The 21071-nt window shown below is 40.4% G+C and overlaps 1 protein-coding gene and 1 long non-coding RNA gene across 4 annotated transcripts in view; one reads left to right on the top strand and one right to left on the bottom strand.

The window, feature by feature from the left end:
- RAD50 (RAD50 double strand break repair protein) overlaps positions 1-20014 on the top strand; it is a 91315-nt gene extending 71301 nt beyond the window's left edge. The window contains exons 22-25 of one of the 3 annotated variants that reach the window (XM_032256533.1): positions 13851-13936; positions 14798-14940; positions 17673-17806; positions 19192-20014. In XM_032256533.1, coding sequence (XP_032112424.1) covers positions 13851-13936; positions 14798-14940; positions 17673-17806; positions 19192-19378 — 550 coding nt within the window. In that variant the 3' untranslated portion in view covers positions 19379-20014. Of the gene's footprint in view, positions 1-13850; positions 13937-14724; positions 14941-17658; positions 17807-19191 lie in introns of those variants that run through there. The other 2 variants (XM_032256607.1, XM_032256684.1) reach the window with 2 other exon arrangements.
- On the bottom strand, positions 1959-9482 carry LOC116535594. The gene is made up of 3 exons (XR_004262288.1): positions 9470-9482; positions 8109-8110; positions 1959-2187 (listed from the first exon to the last, which is right to left on the bottom strand). It is a non-coding gene; the product is annotated as an uncharacterized LOC116535594 (long non-coding RNA).
- Positions 20015-21071: the final 1057 nt, after the last annotated feature.

Raw genomic sequence — 21071 nt, 5'->3', positions numbered from 1 at the left:
GTTTTTTCTGGAATGGCAAATATCTTCCTTAGCACTAAGAGAGTTACACAGAGAGGTTCTCTTCTCTTCTGAGACTCTGGTCAGATACAACATAGTCAACAGACCAACCTAAACAGTGGCATTCCGACCACAGGGCTCAGGAAGACAGGAGAACTCTGGTTTCAATGTGAGGACTTTTTTAGTTAGTGATGATAACAAAGGTGGCCCCAGAATTGCCTTGGTGTATTTTTGGCATATACAAATTTTAGGAAGTATGTAATTATATAAGTCAAATTAGATTCATTTGCTGTGAAATAGTGGGAGTGAGCCAATTATTTTACCTTTTTAAAAAATATATATACTAAGATTTTTGTTAGATTAACTTTTAAAACAGTTTTTTGAGAATATTTCATGGATATATCTTTTGTCTCATTTCATTGTAAGTGGGTAGGTTAATGTTACAACGCTCCCTGGGTCTAAAAAGGCTCATAGAATTGTATGCCTGCACGAAATGAGAACTTTTGTTTTTTAACCTCTTTGAATGCAGCCAACAGTTTAAAGTGATTAGTCTTGGAATTTAAGGTTTTGAAACAGGAACATAAGCAAAACTTAAGGAATTCTTCCCAGTAGACTATACATATATATATTTGTTTTTTGTTTTTAATTTTTTTGCCTTTAATAATTCTTTTTAGTCTTCTCAGCTACTGAATTTATGCCTTTAGGGGACTTTTTAGGTTTTTTTTTTAGTTCTTTAGCAACAGACGCTATGTATCCAATAGACTTATCAAACATTCATTGAACATTAAGGAATAGGGGATCCAGAACCTTCTGGCAAGGACAGGTTTATTTGAAGAGACACAAATCAAAAAAGATTTTTTGTCAATAAAAATACATTTGGCCAGGCACAGTGGCTCATACCTGTAATTCTAGCACTTTGGGAGTCCAAAGTGGGTGGATTGCTTAAGTCCAGGAGTTTGAGACCAACCTGGGCAACGTGGCAAACCCCATCTCTATAAAAAAATAGAAAAGTTTTCTGAGCATGGTAGCACATACCTGTAATCCCAGCTACTCAGAAGGCTATGGCGGGTTGCAGTGAGCCAAGATCGTGCCACTGCACTCCAGCAGGGGTTACAAAAAGAGACCCTGTCTCAAAAAACAAACAAGCAAACAAACAAAAACTTCTATTTAGAATAAGATAAGTTGGTTGTGATGAAAATGGGTATTATAAAGCAAGACATTGGACTTTGTATAAAAATTCAACATGATAAGTTTTACCATTTTTAAAATGCCTCAGAAGTCCATAATACATGGTTAAAAGTCTCTGAACACTACACATGTCCAGATTTTGAATCCTTTTAAAAAAATTTTTTTAAAAATTTTTATAGTAGGTATATTTATGTGGTCCATGAGATATTTGATGCAGGCATACAATGCATAATAATCACATCAGAGGCCAGGTGTGGTGGCTCACCTGTAATCCTAGCACCTTGGGAAGCCAAGCTGGGCAGAAGGCCTCAGTTCAGGAGTTCGAGACCAGCCTGGGCAACATGGTGAAACTCCATCTCTCCTAAAATACAAAAGAAATTAGCTGGGTGTGGCAGTGCGCACTTGTAGTCCCAGCTACTTGGGAGGCTGAGGCAGGAGTATTGCTTGAACCCAGGAGGCGGAGGTTGCAGTGACCTGAAATGGCATCACTGCACTCCAGGCTGGGCAACAGAGACTCCATCTCTATAAAAAAAATAAAAATAAGGCCAGCATGGTGGCTCACGCCTGTAATTCCAGCACTTTTGAGAGGCTGAGTTGGAGAGATCACAAGGTCAGGAGCGCAAGACCAGCCTTGCCAGCATAGTGAAACCCCGTCTCTACCAAAAATACAAAAAGTTAGCCGGGTGTGGTGGCAGGCGCCTGTAATCCTAGCTACTCGGGAGGTTGAGGCAGGAGAATCACTTGAACCTGGGAGGCAGAGGTTGCAATGAGTGGAGATTGTGCCACTGCACTCCAGCCTGGGCGACAGTGCGAGCTCATCTCAAAAAAAATAAAAATAAAAAATAATCATATCACGGTAAATGGGTATCTATCACCTCAAGCATTTATCGCTGCTTTATGCTAAATACATTCCAATTATACTATTTTAGTTATTTCTAAATGTACAACAAATTGTTACTGACTGTAGTCACCCTGTTGTGGTATCAAATACTAGATCTTATTCTGACTATATCTTTGTACCCATTACATCTCCACTGCCGTTCCCAGCCTCTGGTAACTGTCCTCTCCACTGTCTTCATGAGTTCAATTGTTTTAATTTTTCACTTCCACAAATGAATGAGAACATGCAAAGTTTGTCTTTCTGTACCTGGCTTATTTCACTTAACATAATGTCCTTCAGTTCTATCCGTGTTATTGCAAATGACAGGCTCTCATTTTAGTTTATGGCTGAATAGTACTCCATTGTGTATATGAATCACTGTTTGGTTTTTTTTCCTTTGTCCCTCCCCGCCCCGCCCCCGCCTGCCACTGAGACAGAGTCTCTGTTGCCAAGGCTGGAGGTCAGTGGTATGATTTCAGCTCACTGCAACTTCCGCCTCCTGGGTTCATGCAATTCTTCTGCCTCAGCCTCCCGAGTAGCTGGGTTTACAGGTGCCTGCCACCACACCTGGCAAATTTTTGTATTTTTAGTAGAGACGGGTTTTGCCATGTAGGCCATGTTGGTCTTGAACTCCAGACCTCAAATGATCCTCCCTCCTCAGACTCCCAAAGTGCTGGGATTACAGGCGTGAGCCACTGCCCACACCTGGCCAGAACCACATTTTGTTTATCTATTTATTTGTTGATAGACCTTCATATTGCTTCCAAATCTTGGGTATTATTTATAGTGCTGCAATAAACATGGGAGTTCAGGTATCTCTTCAACCTAATGATTTCATTTCCTTTGCATAAATATCCAGTAAGTGGGACTGTGGAATCATATGGTAATTCTGTCTTTCGTTTTTTTAGGAACCTCCATACTGTTCTCCATAGTGATGATTTTGAGTCCTGACTGATGATATTTAGCAAATTATTTAGACACTGAGTTTTTGTTTCCTCATCTTTAAAGTGGAATTTTAAAAAATCTATACTATTACTCAGTATGGAGTCAGAAAAGCTCAGAGGCGATTTAGTCCAGCTTTCTTTGTCATGTTCCATTCTTTAACATAAGTTCTTAAGTTCTCTATTCTTTAATAGCACTAAAGAACTAAATTTGTTAAGAAAATGTAGGTTTCTGTTATTCCAATTTAAACATTCTTTGAGGTTGACGGCTGTGCATAGAAGACACTAATATCAATTGAATACTTCATGATAGCCATAATCAATTTAATTATTTTATCTAACCCTGTTTTGAAGGACAAGTATCAGAGAGATTAAGCAGCCTACCCAAGATTACCTAGGTAAATGGTAGAGATAAAATTAGATCTCAGAACCACTGTGACATGCGGCTACCATAGTGGCCCCCTGGCTTTTTTTTTTTTTTTTTTTTTTGAGACGGAGTCTCACTGGTTTTTTTAGGCTGGAGTACAGTGGTGTGATCTCCGCTCACTGTAACATCGCTTCCCAGGTTCAAGCGATTCTCATGCCTCAGCCAACTGAATAGCTGGGATTACAGGCGTGTGCTACCACACCTGGCTAATTTCTGTATTTTTAGTAGAGACGAGGTTTTTGCCACGATGGCCAGGCTGGTTCTGAACTCCTGGCTTCAAGTGATCCGCCCTCCTCAGCCTCCCAAAGTGCTGGGATTATGGATGTGACCTTTTTTTTAACCATTAAAAAACTAGTATTAATATAAAAGCATTTTAACTGTTACTTACACGTCCTGGTTTGGAACCATAAGTTATTTCTATATATTTTATAACTCTTCAGTGAGATATGTGTACATAAAGTACAGTTATATATTAGGATTTTGTTCAATAAAAATTTGAGTACATATATGCTTGATACTGTTCTAGATACGTGTACAAGGATGAAGAAACAAAATTTAAAAATAATAAAATGGCAAGTAGTAGTAGGTATTACAGTGAAAATGAACAATGTGAGAGTAATGGAGGGGCCTTTAAGCTGGGACCTGATGAGAAGGGAGCAAGATATGCAAAAAATGGAGGTGCAGGCATTCTGGGTAGAGAGAGTAGTTAATGCATCAGCCAAGACCAGTACAAACAGAAAGTGTCCAAGGATCAGGAAGAAGGCAAGCATGGCTGGAATATAGTCAGAGATAGACAAATCCCAGAGTATGTCATGCCTTGCAACTGTGTTAAAGTTTTATTTCATTCTGACTGCATTGGGAAGTCACTGCTGGGTTTGAAGCAGGGAAGTAATATAATCTGATTTCTAGTTGGAAGAAATTGCACTGGCTGCTGTGTGTGGAGAATGGATTGTAAAAGGCAAGAATAAAAGCAAAGAGACCAGTGAGGATACTTGTAACCAGGAGATAATGGTGGGCTGGATCAGATGGTAGCAGTGAAAATAGAGGGAAGTGATAGACTTGAGATTTGTTCTGGAGAGAGAGTTGACAGGCCTTACTTCTGAATTGAGTGTAAGGGAAGAAAAGAAAAGAACAAAAGTTACTCCTAATATTTTTACTTGAACAACAGGATATTGGGGGAACAAGTTGCCATTCCTTGAAATGGGTATGACTGGGGAGAGAAAATCTGTAGTTCTGTTTTGTACACTTTAAGCTTGAAGTGCCTGTAGACATCTAAGTAGAGATGTCTATCAGGCAGTTGGGTATATACTCTCAAGTCTGGTTCAAGGGAAAGGTGTACATTGGGGAGTCGTCAGCATATCCTTGGCATTTAACCTGTGGGATGAGGTCATATGTGGAATGAGCATAGAGAAAAAAGGGAACGGTCCCAGCACTCCTTATGTTTCCAAATTCAGTAAATAAGCAGCTGACGAGGTGGGAAGAAATTTTAAAAGATGTGGCATCTTGAAAACAGAGTGAAGAAAATATATCAAGAATCTAATGCTATTTGGGGTCAAATAAGGACTAAGAAGTGGCCCTTGAATTTGACAAAATGGAAGTTGTTAATGACTGAGGAGCAGTCAGAGGCACAGTCGGAAATGAAGCCTGGTGGAGTTGGGTGGGGAGAGAAGGGGAGGTAAGAAATGGAGATAGCGAATGTAGATAATTTTTATAACAACCTCTCCTGTGATGAGGAGCAAGAAAAATGGGGCAATAGTTAGAGTGGACTGAGGGACCAAGTTAGATAAGCAGGTTGGTTTTGTTTTAAATTTTACTTGTAAGTAATCTGCTGCAAGGTGCGCTCTTCTCTTACTTACAAGCCCATTGACCTGCAGACCTGGGCTTTCACATTAACTGAATGGAAAATCATACATAGGAGCTCTCCTGCATACCCTGAGAACCAGTGACAGGAATAAGAATTCCCTTCACTTCCAAGATTAAGCTAAAGGAGAAAAAATAAAGAAGAATTCAACAATCCCCGCTCTGCCCCTTTCTTGTCCGGCTCTGGGAAAACAGGAGTATCATACCCTGTCCCTCCTGCAAACTGCTGACAGTCCAGTGGGGGAGACCTTGGTAGGTGCTCAATAGTCTGTTTTTGATGTGGGCCTTGGATAAGAATAAGGGCTTTTTGGCAGAGAAAGGGCCCCCAATCACAGAGGCATCATGCTGAGCAGAGTGAGGACCTGTGAGGGAGCTTGGTGGAGCCAGGCAGGGCTGGAGATGTACAGGAGTGCTTTCTAGCAATTTAGGCTTGCTTAAGAAACAAAGCCAGGCTGTTTACTGAGTTTTGTTACCTGGTAATCAGATGGCTTCTTCTATTTAAATAAAAAGAAAAGAAGTGATACAGATTTCCCCAAAATTGAGTCTTTGTGCACTTATACTTGCAAACAGTGGCCTTCTCAAGGTTTATACTGTGAGCTTAAATTTGCCTTCTCACCCAGAAGAAAGTAAGGTCCAAAATTTCCCTCATTGTTTCACCTCTTAGAATAAAGCGTGCAGTCAGTGTAATCGTTGCGTTCAGCTGTCTATTTAAGGTAACACAGGAAATTAGCAGTGCATTTTCAAGAAAAGCTGATTACCATCATCTGTTATTAGTAATCATCTAAAAACATCACTAAGTATAGACATTGGCAATGGTCAGAGACACATAGATGAAAAGGGGGAAATTATCCATCATTTGAAATGTATTACTCCACACTATTAGAATATACCAATTTAAATTAAATGATTTTAGAATATATCACTCAAGTTACGGTGTTCTACCCTATGCCCAAAATGTTCTACTCTCATCTTTCCCCAGATGGGGAAGGTTGCTTATTAGGTTATACTTCCTTTGAGAATGATTGTAAACACACAATCTTTACAGTTTTGCATCCAAGGCAGCCAGCTTTCTGTGAGGCTGTTCAGAGCCTGGGTCCCTGCATTCAAGGGGAACTTCAGATGAGGGCTTTATTCAGGTCTCACCTTATAGTCACCATCTCCATCATGACCATGGATGCAGTAAGGTTTCACAGTAGCTCCTGCAGCATCAAGAGGGTAGATTACAAAACCCAAAGATAGCCAGTGGTGCTTCACACCTAAACAGATGTCTGTCTTGCCATAGTGGTTGAACCATAGGCTGAATTGTAAAAGCTATGTTTGGGAGTCTAACTAAAGAAAATTAATAGGCTTAAGGATTTTAGGAAATTTAATAGTTTAAAGGGTCTTATCTAGAAAAAAAGGTCACTTTTAAAGTAACTTAAGTTTGGCAAATTAGGGATTTTGAGTTTTGCTACATAATAAAAGTCACTGTTGGTTTGGAACATGATACTCAGTGGAACATACCATTTCTTATGCAAGAGGAGATCCACTCACCCAAATGTAGGAAGACAAGAAGTTCCTATGGTAGTTAAGTACCTAGGTTGGGAAGAGTATCCAATGCAATAAAAGATAACAATGGTCATGGCAAAATTTTCAGCAACCAATATATGTCTCAAAGTTTGGTACAATTTTAAATACAAGGATGAGGATAATACATGGTTGAAAAATGTCTTTGTAAGTATTATATAATCTTCACTGCTTTTTTCCAACTTGTTTAAGACTTTTTATCATGCGTCTGAACTAATATTTTTAATTAGGAAAAAAGCACATGTGTATTTGGCCCTTCCAATTAATATTTTATTCAATGATAGCTTGAGACTATAGGGAAATCCAGTTCAAGTTCACCTTTTTATATACACTTCTGATTTTGAGCATCAGTTCAGATTTTCCACAGTGATAGCTAAGCTTCCTCAGTGGCTTGGGTCTTAGACATGGTTTAAATAGGGAAAGAAGCAAGAGCTAGACGGGTCCTCTCCCAGAAAGTGAGCTGTTGGCCTATGGGGTGACCAAGGGAAGGAATCCAGTCATGGGTTCTTAGCTTCTGTTTCTGGTTGGGCCAGTAAAGCCTCTTCCTCATCCCTGTTTTCTCCTTATCACTAGAGACAGAAACTAAAAACCATGGCTTCAGTCTGCTAAAAGCCTAAAACAAAACAGGACAACAATAAGGCAGGCTGGACAAGGTTGTTAAGACTTCCATGGATTACCAGAAATATAAATGCCACTAAAGCCATCATTTGTCCTCATAAGATGTCATCGATTGTTACCGAAATTTTTAATGAAATCTTTCAGACTCTTAATGAGTATTTAACTATCAGACTAAAGTAATTTATACATCATTATTTTCTTAGATCTTAGAGCTTCTTACTTTCTTTCTCTTTTTGAGACAGAGTCTTGCTCTGTTACCCAGGCTGGAGTGCAGTGGTGCAATCTCGGCTCCACCTCCTGCTTCAAGTGATCCTCCTGCCTCAGCCTCCCAACTCCCAATTACAGGTGCCCACCACCACACCGGCTAATGTTTGTATTTTTAGTAGAGCTGGAGTTTTTACTGTATTGGCCAGGGTGGTCTCAAACTCCTGACCTCAAGTGATTTACCTACCTCGGCCTCCCAAAGTGCTGGGATTATAGGCGTGAGCCACCTCATCCAGACTCTCACTTTCTTTTGAGAACCAGTTTTCACAAAGAAATCATACTACTTCACATAAATTAGTATATGCATTTAACTGAGAGATGTGCATATTCCAGGTAGATAGTGGAGCTGATACGCTAGCCAGATGACTACTTAACCATAACAGTTTGCAGCCCATGAAATTCAAATCTTTGCCTCAGCAGACAGTCATGGACTTTCAAGATCATTCTTTAGTTTATTTGATGTTAAATGCCTGTAAAGTCCAAGTGATAAAAGTGTGTTAATCGGGCCACTATATGTCACTCAGTAGCTCCTATAGGATTCTTTTACAGGATCTCACTTTGTCACACAGGCTGGAGTGCAGTGCTATGACCACAGCTCACTGCAGCCTCGACTTCCTGGGCTCAAGCGATCCTCCTGCCTTAGCCACCGTGCCCATCCCAGAACTGCTTGCTTTCCATGGCTTCACCCTAAGTAACTCTCACATATTACCATGGTAGCTTTCCACCTCTTCCCTCTTACCTTCCTTCCCACCCCCACCTCCACCTCCACCCATTATACTTCCAGCTTAATTTTCCTAAAGCTGGTGGTCCCTATTCCCCTCTAATTTTAGGAAAGACTTCCATACCTGGGCTTTCCCATTTCAATTCTTGATACCAATTGTGTTCTAACCAAACAATTTTGTTCCCTAAAGATGTCCCATATTTTCCTGTGCTATTTCTCCTCCTTGGAATGTTACCTTGATGAAGCCCTTCCCAAACATATGTGACTTTTTCCCCCACCTTTGTATTCCGTAATATTTTGTACCACTTATACAACTAAAGCCATTGAGCATTGTATTACAGATATTTGGGCTTTCCCCATACTCCATAACTCAAATCACAGAACACACTTCAAGGTAGACTTAGGTTCATTTCCATGACAATGTCTAAGTTTCATTCAGCCCTTAAGAATTATTACATTTGTGATGTATTTTCATTTCTCTCACAATGGCTCTGCACGTAGTACACCCAAATACATCTTTTTTGTTTCTATGCAAGCATTTTCACAAAGTAGGTATTTTTCTGAGGTTTTTTTTTTTTTCCATTTAACATGTGATAATCTTTCATGTTCATATATTCAAGTACCTTTTATTTTTAATGGCTGCATATTCTGTAAAATGCATGATACCTACTTTAGCCACTATTGAACATAGTAGAAAGCTTTTAAAATGTGCTACTACAGATAATGCTGCAGGGTGTGTCTTTGCACACTAGAGCAGATATATCAAAAAGATAGCTTCCTAGAAATGGAGTTACTGGCTCAGAGGTTATGTATACTTTTTACTTAGTACCAAATTACCTTCTAAAAAACACTTAAGAAATTTCCACCAGTAGTATATCAAAATGCCCATTTCCATGTCTGGATTTTGTTACTGACCATTTTATGGGTTGCACAAAAAAGCGCTTGCACTTTAATTTACATTTCCCTGTCTGCTAGTGAAGTTAAATGTCTATTCATATATTGGCTACTTGTATTTCTTTAAAAATTACCTATTCGTATCTCTTTGCCCGTTTTTCTCCTAGGTTGTCTTTTTCTTGATTTGTCACATTTTAATAGATTCTGGATGTTAATTCTTTTCATATACATTTCAAGTACCTATTTCCAGTTGTTTGTTGTTGTTGTTGTTGTTGTTTTGACACAGAGTCTAGCTCTGTCGTCCAGGTTGGAGTGCAGTGGCATAATCCCTGTCTCCTGGGTTCAAGCGATTCTTCTGCCTCAGCCTACTCAGGCATGCATCACCACACCTGGCTAATTTTGTATTTTTAGTAGAGACAGCATTTCACCATGTTGGTCAGGTTGGTCTCAAACTCCTGAGCTCAAGTGACCTGCCTACCTCGGCCTCCCAAAGTGTTGGGATCATAGGCGTGAGGCACTGTGGCCAGCCGCATCAACGTTCTTTGTGGTATCTTTTGTAACTTTTAATTTTTACATAGTCAGATCTTTAGTCTTTTGATTTATGGCTTCTTAATTTTGTTCCTTATTTAGAAAGGGCTTTCCAGTCCTAAAAATTATCAAAATGTTTTCTTTTGATAGTTTTATTTTGCCTTAGCTTTTTTTTTTTTTTTTTTTTTTTTTAAGACAGGGTCTCACTCTGTCACCGAGGCTGGAGTGCAGGGGCTTGATCACAGCTTACTGTAGCTTCAGCTTCCTGGGCTCAGGTGATCCCCTCACCTCAGCCTCACAAGTAGCTGAAACTACAGGTACTTGCCACCATACCCGACAATTTAATTTTTTTGTAGAGATGGGGTCTCACTATGTTTCCCAGGCTGGTCTCAAACTCCATGTTCAAGCAATCCTTCCACCTCAGCTGCCCAAATACTTTAGGTTTAAATCCTTTCATTCATTTGTATTTTATTTTGAGGTTGGACAAAGGGTAGTAATATATATTTTTTAATTCTTTGCAATACTATTGAAACCTTTCCAGTTGATTTGAACTGTTGTAGTTATAAACTAATGTTGTATATGCCTTTGGGTTTATTCTGGATTTTCCTTTGTCCACCAACTTTTAAAATTTATTCCTGTTTCACTGAGATTCTTCTTTTTCATTATCTCTTCTATATGAACTTTAGAGTCAGTTTGTGGATTCTATTAAGCATTTTTTAAATCTTACTGGGATTTTTGTTTGGATTGCATTTATGGATTCTTTGGGGAGATTGAACGCCTTTATAATATAGAATCTACCATTGTGGACTCCTGCTTGTGCATCTTCTACTCAATCATTTCCATTTCTCCTACTGTAAAGTTTTACAGCTTTTTCTTCTAGCTCCTATACCTTGTTAGACTTATACCTTGGCATTTTATGGTTTTTATTGATGATTAGGATCCTTTTTTTCTATTGTCTTTCCTATTGGCATTTGCCTCTAGATAATAAAACTTCATTTTTATATATTTATTTCTGGCCACCTCATTAGTCTTAATAATTTTTCAGTTGATTTTCTTGGATTTTCAAAGTGTACAATTCTGTCACCTGCAAAAACAATGACAGGCTTTTCTCTCTTTTTTCATTTCTTTTTAGTTAAGAGATTTGAATTGTGAAATCCCTGAATCATTAGGGGTTTCCAGGACATGATTTGAGAGCAGCCATAATAGGAGGCATTTTTATCTTCTTCTTAGTTTTAAGAGGAACATTTCTATATATTTTCAATTAAATTTGATGCTTGCTATGGATATCTGAGGGAGTCATTTTATCCAGTTAAGAAAACGTTCTTCTATTTTTCACTTAGGATATTTAATCAAAATTCAGTGTTCTAGTACATGAAATGTGTTTTTGACATCTATTGAAATTATTTTTTCTTTTTAATCTGTTACTACAATTATCTTGATTTTTTTTTTTTCCCAATTTTCCTGTTTCTTTCTTTGTATAAACACTACCTGGTCATGATATATTCTTTTTACCACCCTTACTACTAAATTTGGTTTTATTTAGAATGTTTATATTCATAAGCAAAATAGACATGTGCTTTTTTCCCCCTCCTTTTACTATGTTTCTCCTTGCTGTGCCATATGTTATATACTTGGGAGCTAGGTGTACCTTGAAGATTTGGTAACATTCTCTCATAAAACTGAGTCTGGTGGCTTTAAAAGATGGAATTTTGACTGCCTTTTCAATTTTAATTATTATATTCAAGGACTATGAATATCCTAGCCACTTTTCTCTGATCTCGAACAAGTTACTGATTTCATTGAACCTCAGTTTTGTTCATGGTAAATGGAGATAACAGTATCTAACTCCCAATATTGTCATAAGGATTAAATGAAATTGATTATTTAGCATAGTTTTGTCTCACATATGGTAAATGGTCATCATTAATAACGATTATCATCGTTATTCCCTTCTGTAGATTACTGTAGTGACCTTAGTCATCCCCATCTCTTACGCAGTACAGCTGTAAATTCCACAGTAGACAGATAGGACACAAAGATGTGCTAATGGTCCAGCCCACAGTGGTAGTCATCCACTCTATGGGACATACCCTTTGGTGGGTCTAGACCTCTCCCTCAACTAGAGCTTTTTCCCACAACTTTATCTCAGCAGACCTGGCCATGGGCCAGGATACACCACCTGTATTGTATAAGGGAGCCAAGGCAGAGACTGCATGTATGCACCTTGGCTGCCCCTGCCCTGTCTGGAGCTCATTCTTCACATTAGAATGCTTATGTTAGTTTTTGAAGATTTTTAACTTGAATGGAAAGGTAACTTTTTTTTAATGTCATTTGAAAAATCAGGATCTTAATATATAAGCGATGGGAAGGCAGTCTATGTGATTGGTCAAACATTCCATGAGTTTTGTTTTGAGGAAATAATCAGATGTTCTGTCTCCTTTTGAAAGGAGGATAAAATGTTAGGCCGAGTTAAATGTATAAGGTAGAAAATGGAGACTTGTTGCATTCTCATCAACAAGCAGAATATGGTTTTTTCCAGTCTTCTACTACTTCACAGTCCTTCATCTGATATTTAAAATGTATTTATGTTGAGTCATTTCTTTCTCTCTTGCTGGTGAACCAGAAGATCATGAAATGATTCTACAGAGGCAGTAGCATTATGTTCAGTTTCTTTTTTTGTATGCATCAGATAAGAGGCTTGCAAATGGAAGTAAGTTGCCTCACATCCTTTGTAGGGTGATCGCAGTAATGTTTGCCTTTTTACCACTAGTGCAACATTTTTATTAGTTCATAAACCCCCTTCCAAAGAACCTAAGGGCTTTTTGGTGAAAGGTGACTGTGGTGGGAACAGTGTTAGGTTTTGACAGGCTACTTTTGTTTTTACAAACATTTCTTCTCTTTAGTAGTTTAGAAACTATTACCTTAAAAGAGAATTGAGGACAGGGACACGACTGGACTAATTAGGAAGTTAGTGCTTAGAGTTAGGATTTAGAATGTAAATATGGAAGTTAATATTTAGAATTAGGATTTCTGAATCTGTGAATAGAAAGGTAAAATAAAATTTTGAGGTCAGTCCAGCTTAAGCCTCTAAGTCGTACTCACTGAACCAAAGCTTCCAGTTGGTAAAAATCTAAGATCTGAGGAATCAAAATAAGAAGCTGGCTTTTGGTAAACCTTAATAGTGATAGAAGAGGGACAAGGTGGCAATTCCAGAGATTCTCCCCTCCCCTTTAACTCCCTCTCGTCCACTCAACAGGCCTTCCTGTGACCTGTGGGTATCAGTCGAAGCAGTCCCTCTAAGTTACCACAGCCTAAGAAAAGAGTCTACTAAAAAATTATGTTCCCATGGCCGGGCGCAGTGGCTCATGCCTGTAATCCCAGCACTTTGGGAGGCCGAGGCGGGCAGATCACGAGGTCAAGACATGGAGACCATCCTGGCCAGCATGGTGAAACCCCATCTCTACTAAAAAAAATACAAAAATTAGCTGGGCATGGCTGTGCGCACCTGTAGTCCTAGCTACTCGGGAGGCTGAGGCAGGAGAATTGCTTGGACCCAGGAGGCAGAGGTTGCAGTGAGCCAAGATCGCACCACTGCACTCCAGCATAGCGACAGAGGAAGACTGTGTCTCAAAAAAAAAAAAAAAAAAGTACATTTCCTGAATTTTTCACAGTATTCAAGTATTTACTTAAAGGAGTATGTGTTGTATCCTAGATAGTGAATATGGAGAAGGGTAACCCTGGATCACTAGAAATAAGCCTGCTAATTTTCAGTACCAGCCAAGCAGCAAAGTCTTGGTGATACTTATTTTTTTCTAGCTCTTACTATATATTCTTTTACCATTGAAAATATTGAGGACGTTATTTATATTTTTGTTATATACATTATAAATTTTATGTATTTTAATATTACTATTACACATAATTATATATCTTTTATATAAAGTACAAATGTCTGCTTCTTCCCAGAGCAATAATGAAGTTTCACAGTATGAAAATGGAAGAAATCAATAAAATTATTCGTGATCTGTGGCGAAGTACCTATCGTGGACAAGGTGAGTACTGTGGTGTATCACAAATGCTCTTTCCAAAGACCTCTCTGCAGCTCTTCCCCTTGTAACCTCTCATCATGCCAGCATTACCTCCCTGGACCCCTTTCTAAGCATGTCTTTGAGATTTTCTAAGAACTCTTATCTTAGCAACATCTTGTCGCAAGAAAATGTAGTTTTCTGTTCCAGAGCGTAACAGGATTTACATATTTGGCTGCAGTAGGTATTAATTTAGCTGATGACATAATAGGTTCTTTCATAGTGTAGACAGGATAAGCCAAAATGTGATAAGAAACCATCCTTAGGAAACTTTTTTTTTTTTTTTTTTTTTTTGAGATAGAGTCTCGCTCTGTTCTGTCACCCAGGCTGGAGTGCAATGGTGCGATGTTGGCTCACTGCAACCTCCGCCTCCTGGGTTCAGGCAATTCTCCCACTTCAGCCTCCTGAATAGTAGCTGGGATTACAGGCATGCATTGCCACGCCTGGCTAACTTTTATATTTTTAGTGGAGATGGGGTTTCACCATGTTGGCCAGGCTGGTCTCAAACTCCTGACCTCAGGTGATCTGCCCGCCTCGGCCTTCCAAAGTACTGGGATTATGGGTGTGAGCCACTGTGCCTGGCCCAGAGGAAACTCTTAACGGAGAAACTAAGAAGAGTTGAGGCTGAGGGCTGGGGCATCTGGGTTGCTTCTGGCCAGACCACCAGGCTCCTGAATCCTCCCAGTAAGACAAAGAGGTTCCACACCAGCCAATGTTTTCCCCCTGGTAATGTCAGCCTCATCTGTTGTTCCTAGGCTTACTTGATATGTTTCTAAATGACAAAATGCTGCAGAGCATAGGTTCCTCTAAAATATTCTTCTGTGTCAGATATTGAATACATAGAAATACGCTCTGATGCTGATGAAAATGTATCAGCTTCTGATAAAAGGCGGAATTATAACTACCGAGTGGTAATGCTGAAGGGAGACACAGCCTTGGATATGCGAGGACGATGCAGTGCTGGACAAAAGGCAAGTATCTGAAAAGCCTGGGGAGCCAACTCACCCAAGTAAGTGGAAGAGAGAAACATCAGTACAGTGGAAGCACCCAAGGCTACACCTGGATGGTGGGGAGCTCTTTGCTGCCACATAAAATGAATCAGACTCAGCTACTGTTATTACACTCTCCTGATGTTAACCAACATTTCCTGCAACGTTATGTAAAGTAGACTTTTCAGAGAAGGGCCTGTAGCATTCTCACAGGATAGGCTGAATGTAGAACAAGAAGCTGAAGACCCTTAATTTTCATGGCACTGTTTGTCAGAATAAGGTCACTGTATCATCAATTATAAGATGCACCACTATTTTATGTGCCTGCAGGAATGAAAAAATGCAATTATAACCATAAGATGTTTCAGAATCAATGACATAATAGTATTGCAAACCAGACTGGCTTAAGCCAGAATGAAGCATTCCACTACATGAGGGAGTCTCATTAAGAAAGTAGCCCCTCATAGGGCTAAGTCCCCACCACCACATACACAAAAACTTAGCTGCTGGGTCAGTCCAGCTGGCATCAGGTGAGGCTCTGGGAGGACAGCCTACATTGGAAATCAGGAAGAGAAATGACGTTTTAAAGAGTCAAGAATATGGCATCCTTGGGGAACAAGGCTGGGTGTCCTTCTTTGTGCACAGGTTTATAACAAAGATGTCACAGATTCTTGAGCTTTCTGCTTTTAGATTAAGGCAGAAGATTAACTCCTCTAGGTCCTTGATTTTCTTTTTTTTTTTTTTGAGACGGAGTTTCGCTCTTGTTACCCAGGCTGGAGTGCAATGGCGCGATCTCGGCTCACCGCAACCTCCGCCTCCTGGGTTCAGGCAATTCTCCTGCCTCAGCCTCCTGAGTAGCTGGGATTACAGGCACGCACCACCATGCCCAGCTAATTTTTGTATTTTTAGTAGAGACGGGGTTTCACCATGTTGACCAGGATGGTCTCGATCTCTTGACCTAGTGATCCACCCGCCTCGGCCTCCCAAAGTGCTGGGATTACAGGCGTGAGCCACCGCGTCCAGCCCTGATTTTCTTAATAAAATTCTAAAATCATAGAAATAGATGCTCACATTATCTATGTTATTTTCATAGTTTGCAATTTTTGCTTAAAGAACATGTCGTGTGGCCGGGCATGATGGCTCACACCTGTAATCCCAGCACTTTGGGAGGGGGATGGATCACCTGAGGCCAGGAGTTTGAGACCAGCCTAGTTAACATGGTGAAACCCTGTCTGTATTAAAAATACAAAATTAGCTGGGTGTGGTGGGAGGTGCCTGTAAACCCAGCTACTTGGGAGGATTCATTTTAACTGGGGAGATGAAGGTTGCAGCAAGCCGAGATTGCACCTCTGTACTCCAGCCTGGGCAACAGAGCAAGATTCCATCTCAAAAAAAAAAAAAAAAAAAAAAAGAATATGCCATGCATATATGTATAATGTTGTCAGGTAGACAGCTGATACCAATTTAAAGAATCTGCAGATTACTATCTAAATCATAGTCTATAAAAATGACAAACTTGTGACCTATAATCAGTGTCCCTACTGGCTTTGGTGATTTTTAGTGGTAGTTATGCGAAAATATCAAGTTTGAAACATGGTTTCATTGGATTAAAAATACCTCAGAAATACTTTGAGGAAAAAGATTTTCTGTAGCTATTCTGAGTTATGAAAGTTTATTAGCAGTTCTTGCTTCCTTGGTGTGAGGGGAGAGAACAAATAGTTTGATGGAGGTGGGTCTCCATCCTACCTAACACTGGCTTTTGCTGAGGCCCTAGAAGCCCGCCAGTGGCTCTGCGTGTGAGTGGGTGGTGGTAGAGTTGACAGCAGTTTGGATTCAAAGACAGGAAGGAAATGCCTGTCCCTCTAAGGGCCAAGCTGTGGCCGTCTTCTGCAATCTGCTGGCTTGCCTAGGCATCAAAGAAAAGATGTAAACTATTCTGAAATCACCAACTCACAGATATGCTCCCACCCACAAATTCAGGGGGAATGGGGATTTACAGTTCACACCAAAGTAGTTTCTACTTTCCAGAATAGCCCTACACTCTCAATGCTGTGTGTCTGGTATCCTCAGATGGCTTGTGTCTGAGGGTTTTAGTATTTAGTTTCTAGTAACCATGAAAATGCCTAATCCAAGTTCTAGTTACTTGGATTTCCTACAGGTAAGCTTAACTGAAACCACAATTCTATACTCCTGATACTTTGACCCAGGATTTTTAGTCTCTCACTCTCAGAATTATACACAAGAACATGGAAATTTAAAGATGGCTGAGAAAAAGTGAGAGGCTCTAGGAAATGTGTCCAAATTTTCTAACAGATCTCATTGTCAGGAAAATAGCCAGGTCAAGAATTTTTAAGGTTGTTACTCCTACAGCTTTATTAAAATTATTACAGATAGCTGGCATTGTCTCTTTTTCCAGTCTGTGGTCTCAAGTTGGTTGCAGCTGATCTAATTTTTTGTGTGGGAGCATCAGCATTGCTCTGAGCATTTTGTTTTGTGGTGAATGATGGGCTGAGATCATGCAGCTAATGGTTCTCCTTCTGGAGGACCTAAGAATCTGGTCCCAGTGCTGGGCTCCTCCTAACAGTGGACCCGTGATGTAGTGAACCTATGATGTTTCCCACTTTTCCCTGCTATAAAGATCATGTCAGGACTGCTTGCCTGCCATGAGATGAGAAGGTCTGTGCTGTGCTTCTCTCATAGGGGCTTTTTTCCAGGTATTAGCCTCACTCATCATTCGCCTGGCCCTGGCTGAAACGTTCTGCCTCAACTGTGGCATCATTGCCCTGGATGAGCCAACAACAAATCTTGACCGAGAAAACATTGAATCTCTTGCACATGCTCTGGTTGAGTAAGTATCTCACATTTGGGACAGGTTGTGATCATTTTTCAAGACGAAGAGAGTTCTGTGGTGAAAGCGTTCTCTAGTTGTGTTCCCCACTTCTTGGGGAAGCCAGTTGGTGCTTAGCAGCCCCAAATACATCCTACAGCTTCCCACGTGTGTGAATAGCAGCCCCAAATACATCCTACAGCTTTCCAAGTGTGTGAATAGCAGCCCCAAATACATCCTACAGCTTTCCAAGTGTGTTCACAGCGAGAGAGTCACTGTGAGGGGTTCCTGGCCTGGTTTGGTTTTCCTGTAAGCCTACCAGAGGAACCCACATGTCATGCACGGCAAGTAGCATGCCCTGCTAAGACATCTTTAGGTAGTGGTAGTGGGTTTAGGACTGTCTCTCCAGCTTTCCACATGTCAGACAACTGTGAGGAATGACAGAGTTCTTACTCAAAAAGCTTTTCAAGATTAGATAAAATCGGCAGAGTGTAAAATTACACACACCTTTTACCACATTCACCTGAGTTAGGTAAGACTGGATCCAAGGTTGTTAAGCAGCTCTTGCGTAAGGACTATGCTGGCAGAGAAAAAGGCACTTTCCCTGAGGTCAAAGAGGTGTTTCAGGCACTCCTGGCTCTAGACAGACTGTTTCTGGCAGAGATAGCATAGGTAAGGCCAGGAGAGCTGAGCAGCACAGGGCCACCTTTCTGCAGCTATCACAAGTAAGGGCGGGTGCTTTTGAAAGCTCAAGTGCATCCAGCTCCAGGAAGGGGATAAGTGGCTAGCTAAAAGAAAAAGTCTTTCAGGTTTCAGTCACATTGCTGGTTACCTCAGCAAAATGTTCCCAGAACACCCACTCAGGTCCCTGTGTGTCATAGTAATGATGCATCTAGTGACTGGTGGTGGCAGAATTCTAAGTAGACCCAGCTCTTAAGAAAGCAATGTTATTCCCCTTACCTGTAGCTTGTCTTTATTACTTTTAAATTTTTCTTCCAGAGAAAAGTAGTAACAGGTCAGGAAAATCCCAGGCGAAGGAATAAGCCTTCTAAAGTTAAGTAGTTTGGGTATTAAGGAAAACTCAGTAAATTATAGTGAGACCTTCTGATCTGGAAGAAACTAGTTCTTGTATTCTTACCAGTCCCTAAGCCAAACCTAAGTGAGGAGTCAGGCCATGTGTCCCTACTGTCTGGAGAGGAGATGAGACTCCTGCCTGGCTGGCCTGAAGGCATGGGGCCACTCCTCCACTTCCTGCAGGGTGGCTGGGGCCCTGACACAGCACAGAAAAAGCTTGGTTGTCACACACAGCATAAGTTCATGTGTCTCACAAGGTCTGCAGTGACTTTTCAAATAAAAGAAGGGGTTGTGCTCTATAGTAATAATATGTTCTAAATATATTGTTTCAGGATAATAAAAAGTCGCTCACAGCAGCGTAACTTCCAGCTTCTGGTAATCACTCACGATGAAGATTTTGTGGAGCTTTTAGGACGTTCTGAATATGTGGAGAAATTCTACAGGATTAAAAAGAACATCGATCAGTGCTCAGAGATTGTGAAATGCAGTGTTAGTTCCCTGGGATTTAATGTTCATTAAAAACATTCAAGACTAAACTGCCATAGAAATGTAGGTCCTCAGAAAATATTTAAGAAGCTGCTTATTTCTGATTCTGAGTCAATAAGAAAATATGTTCTTTCAAAGGAACATTGGTCTAGGATTTTGGACGTTTGAGAGGTTCTAAAATCATGAAAGTTGTTTCACGGAAAATTGGACGATTTCCTGTTTCTGATTCCCTGCACTTCATCCCATTCCAGGAAGCCTCTGACAGGCCTTCAGGATCCAGCAGCACAGCTGAGACTTGACTCTGTGCTTCCCTCCCCAGTGCAATTGCATGCTCCTTCTCAAAGCACTGTTGAGAAGGAGATAATTAACTGCCTTGAAAGTTTATGGTTTTAGGTTTTTTTTGTTGTTGTTTAAATCAGAGTTAAATGTGACCTCTGAATTTATTTCCTTGCATGTTGTTTGAAAAACTATTAAAGCCTAGTCATTTTAATAACAATAACTGTACCCCTCCAAGATCTCAGTTTTAAGCATCTCACTCTCCAGTAATCCCTTGGTGTCTACAGTTCTCCTGCAGTCCTCAACCCCAGTAATTCTTTGACCCCACTGAAATTTCAATCCATTGATTCTGTGCCTTTTTCACAGGTCATTTCCCTCATGCCTGTACTTCTTATTCAACTTAAATTCCATGGCCCATCATTATTATCACCCTCCACTTTATCGTCCTCAAATTGTCGTGACAATCCCCAGCCCTAATGGGATCCAGCTGTGCCTCCCTGCAAACCTGTACATGCTGTTTCCTTTGCCATTTCCTCTTCATTTCCTTGGCCCCTCGATGTCACGGGGTTTTAGTACTCACACAGAGTCTGCACCTCCTTTCTTCTCTGTGTTCACTTACTTGGTGATCTCATCCAGTCTCATAGCTTGAAATTTTATCTTAGTTCAGGTTCTCCTGGAAGCAGAGCCTAAAACAATGCTTCACGTGAAAGTAATCAGTAGGAAATTGTGTACAAAAGAGAAAGCAACCAATGAAAGGTTTACTGCTAAACCAGCTACGGTAGTGGGCAGTTGGAGTTTGGTGCCACATGGAGACTGGGGAGTTTGGCAAAATACATACCTCAGAATTATCCCACCTGAGGGGCAACAGACATGGAGTATTTATATAACAACTTCCAAGGGTTACTGAATGAGGGTCATTCTAGCATGTGTTATAGTTACTGGCTTGCCATGTGTACCAGCAGAGCTGCTTCCAACAGTTTAAAAAGAAAAAAATAGCCTGAGCAACATAGTGAACCCCCATCTCTACATAAATTTTCAAAATTAGCAAGGCATGGCGGTACACACCTGTAGTCTCAGCTACTCGGCTGAGGTGGGAGGATCCCTGGAGCCTGAGGGGTCAAGGCTGCAGTGAGCTGTGATTTGTGCCACTGCACTCCAGCCTGGGTGGCAGAGTGAGACCCTGTCAAAAAAAAAAAACAGATAGCAGCAGCTGGAGGTTGGCAGGAGCACAATGGCAGTTCTTAGAATCATAGGGTATAGGCTGGGCACCGACAGCTCTTACAACCACTGTCTATACACTGATTACTCATAAATGTTTGTCTCTACTCCAGATCTCTCCTAGATGCTTGACTGATATGTTCAGCTGCCTGTGGATAACTGGACATATGTTCGCACTTGAATATCTATCTAATAAATATCTACAACTTAAAATCACCAAAACCAATCTTTC

The sequence above is a fragment of the Sapajus apella genome, unplaced genomic scaffold, assembly GCF_009761245.1.
Source record: "Sapajus apella isolate SASKATOON/1434 unplaced genomic scaffold, GSC_monkey_1.0 scaffold1, whole genome shotgun sequence".
Lineage (NCBI taxonomy): Eukaryota > Metazoa > Chordata > Mammalia > Primates > Cebidae > Sapajus > Sapajus apella.
The sequence above is the reverse complement of the archived record's forward strand: the minus strand, read 5'-3'. Positions and strand labels throughout refer to the sequence as shown.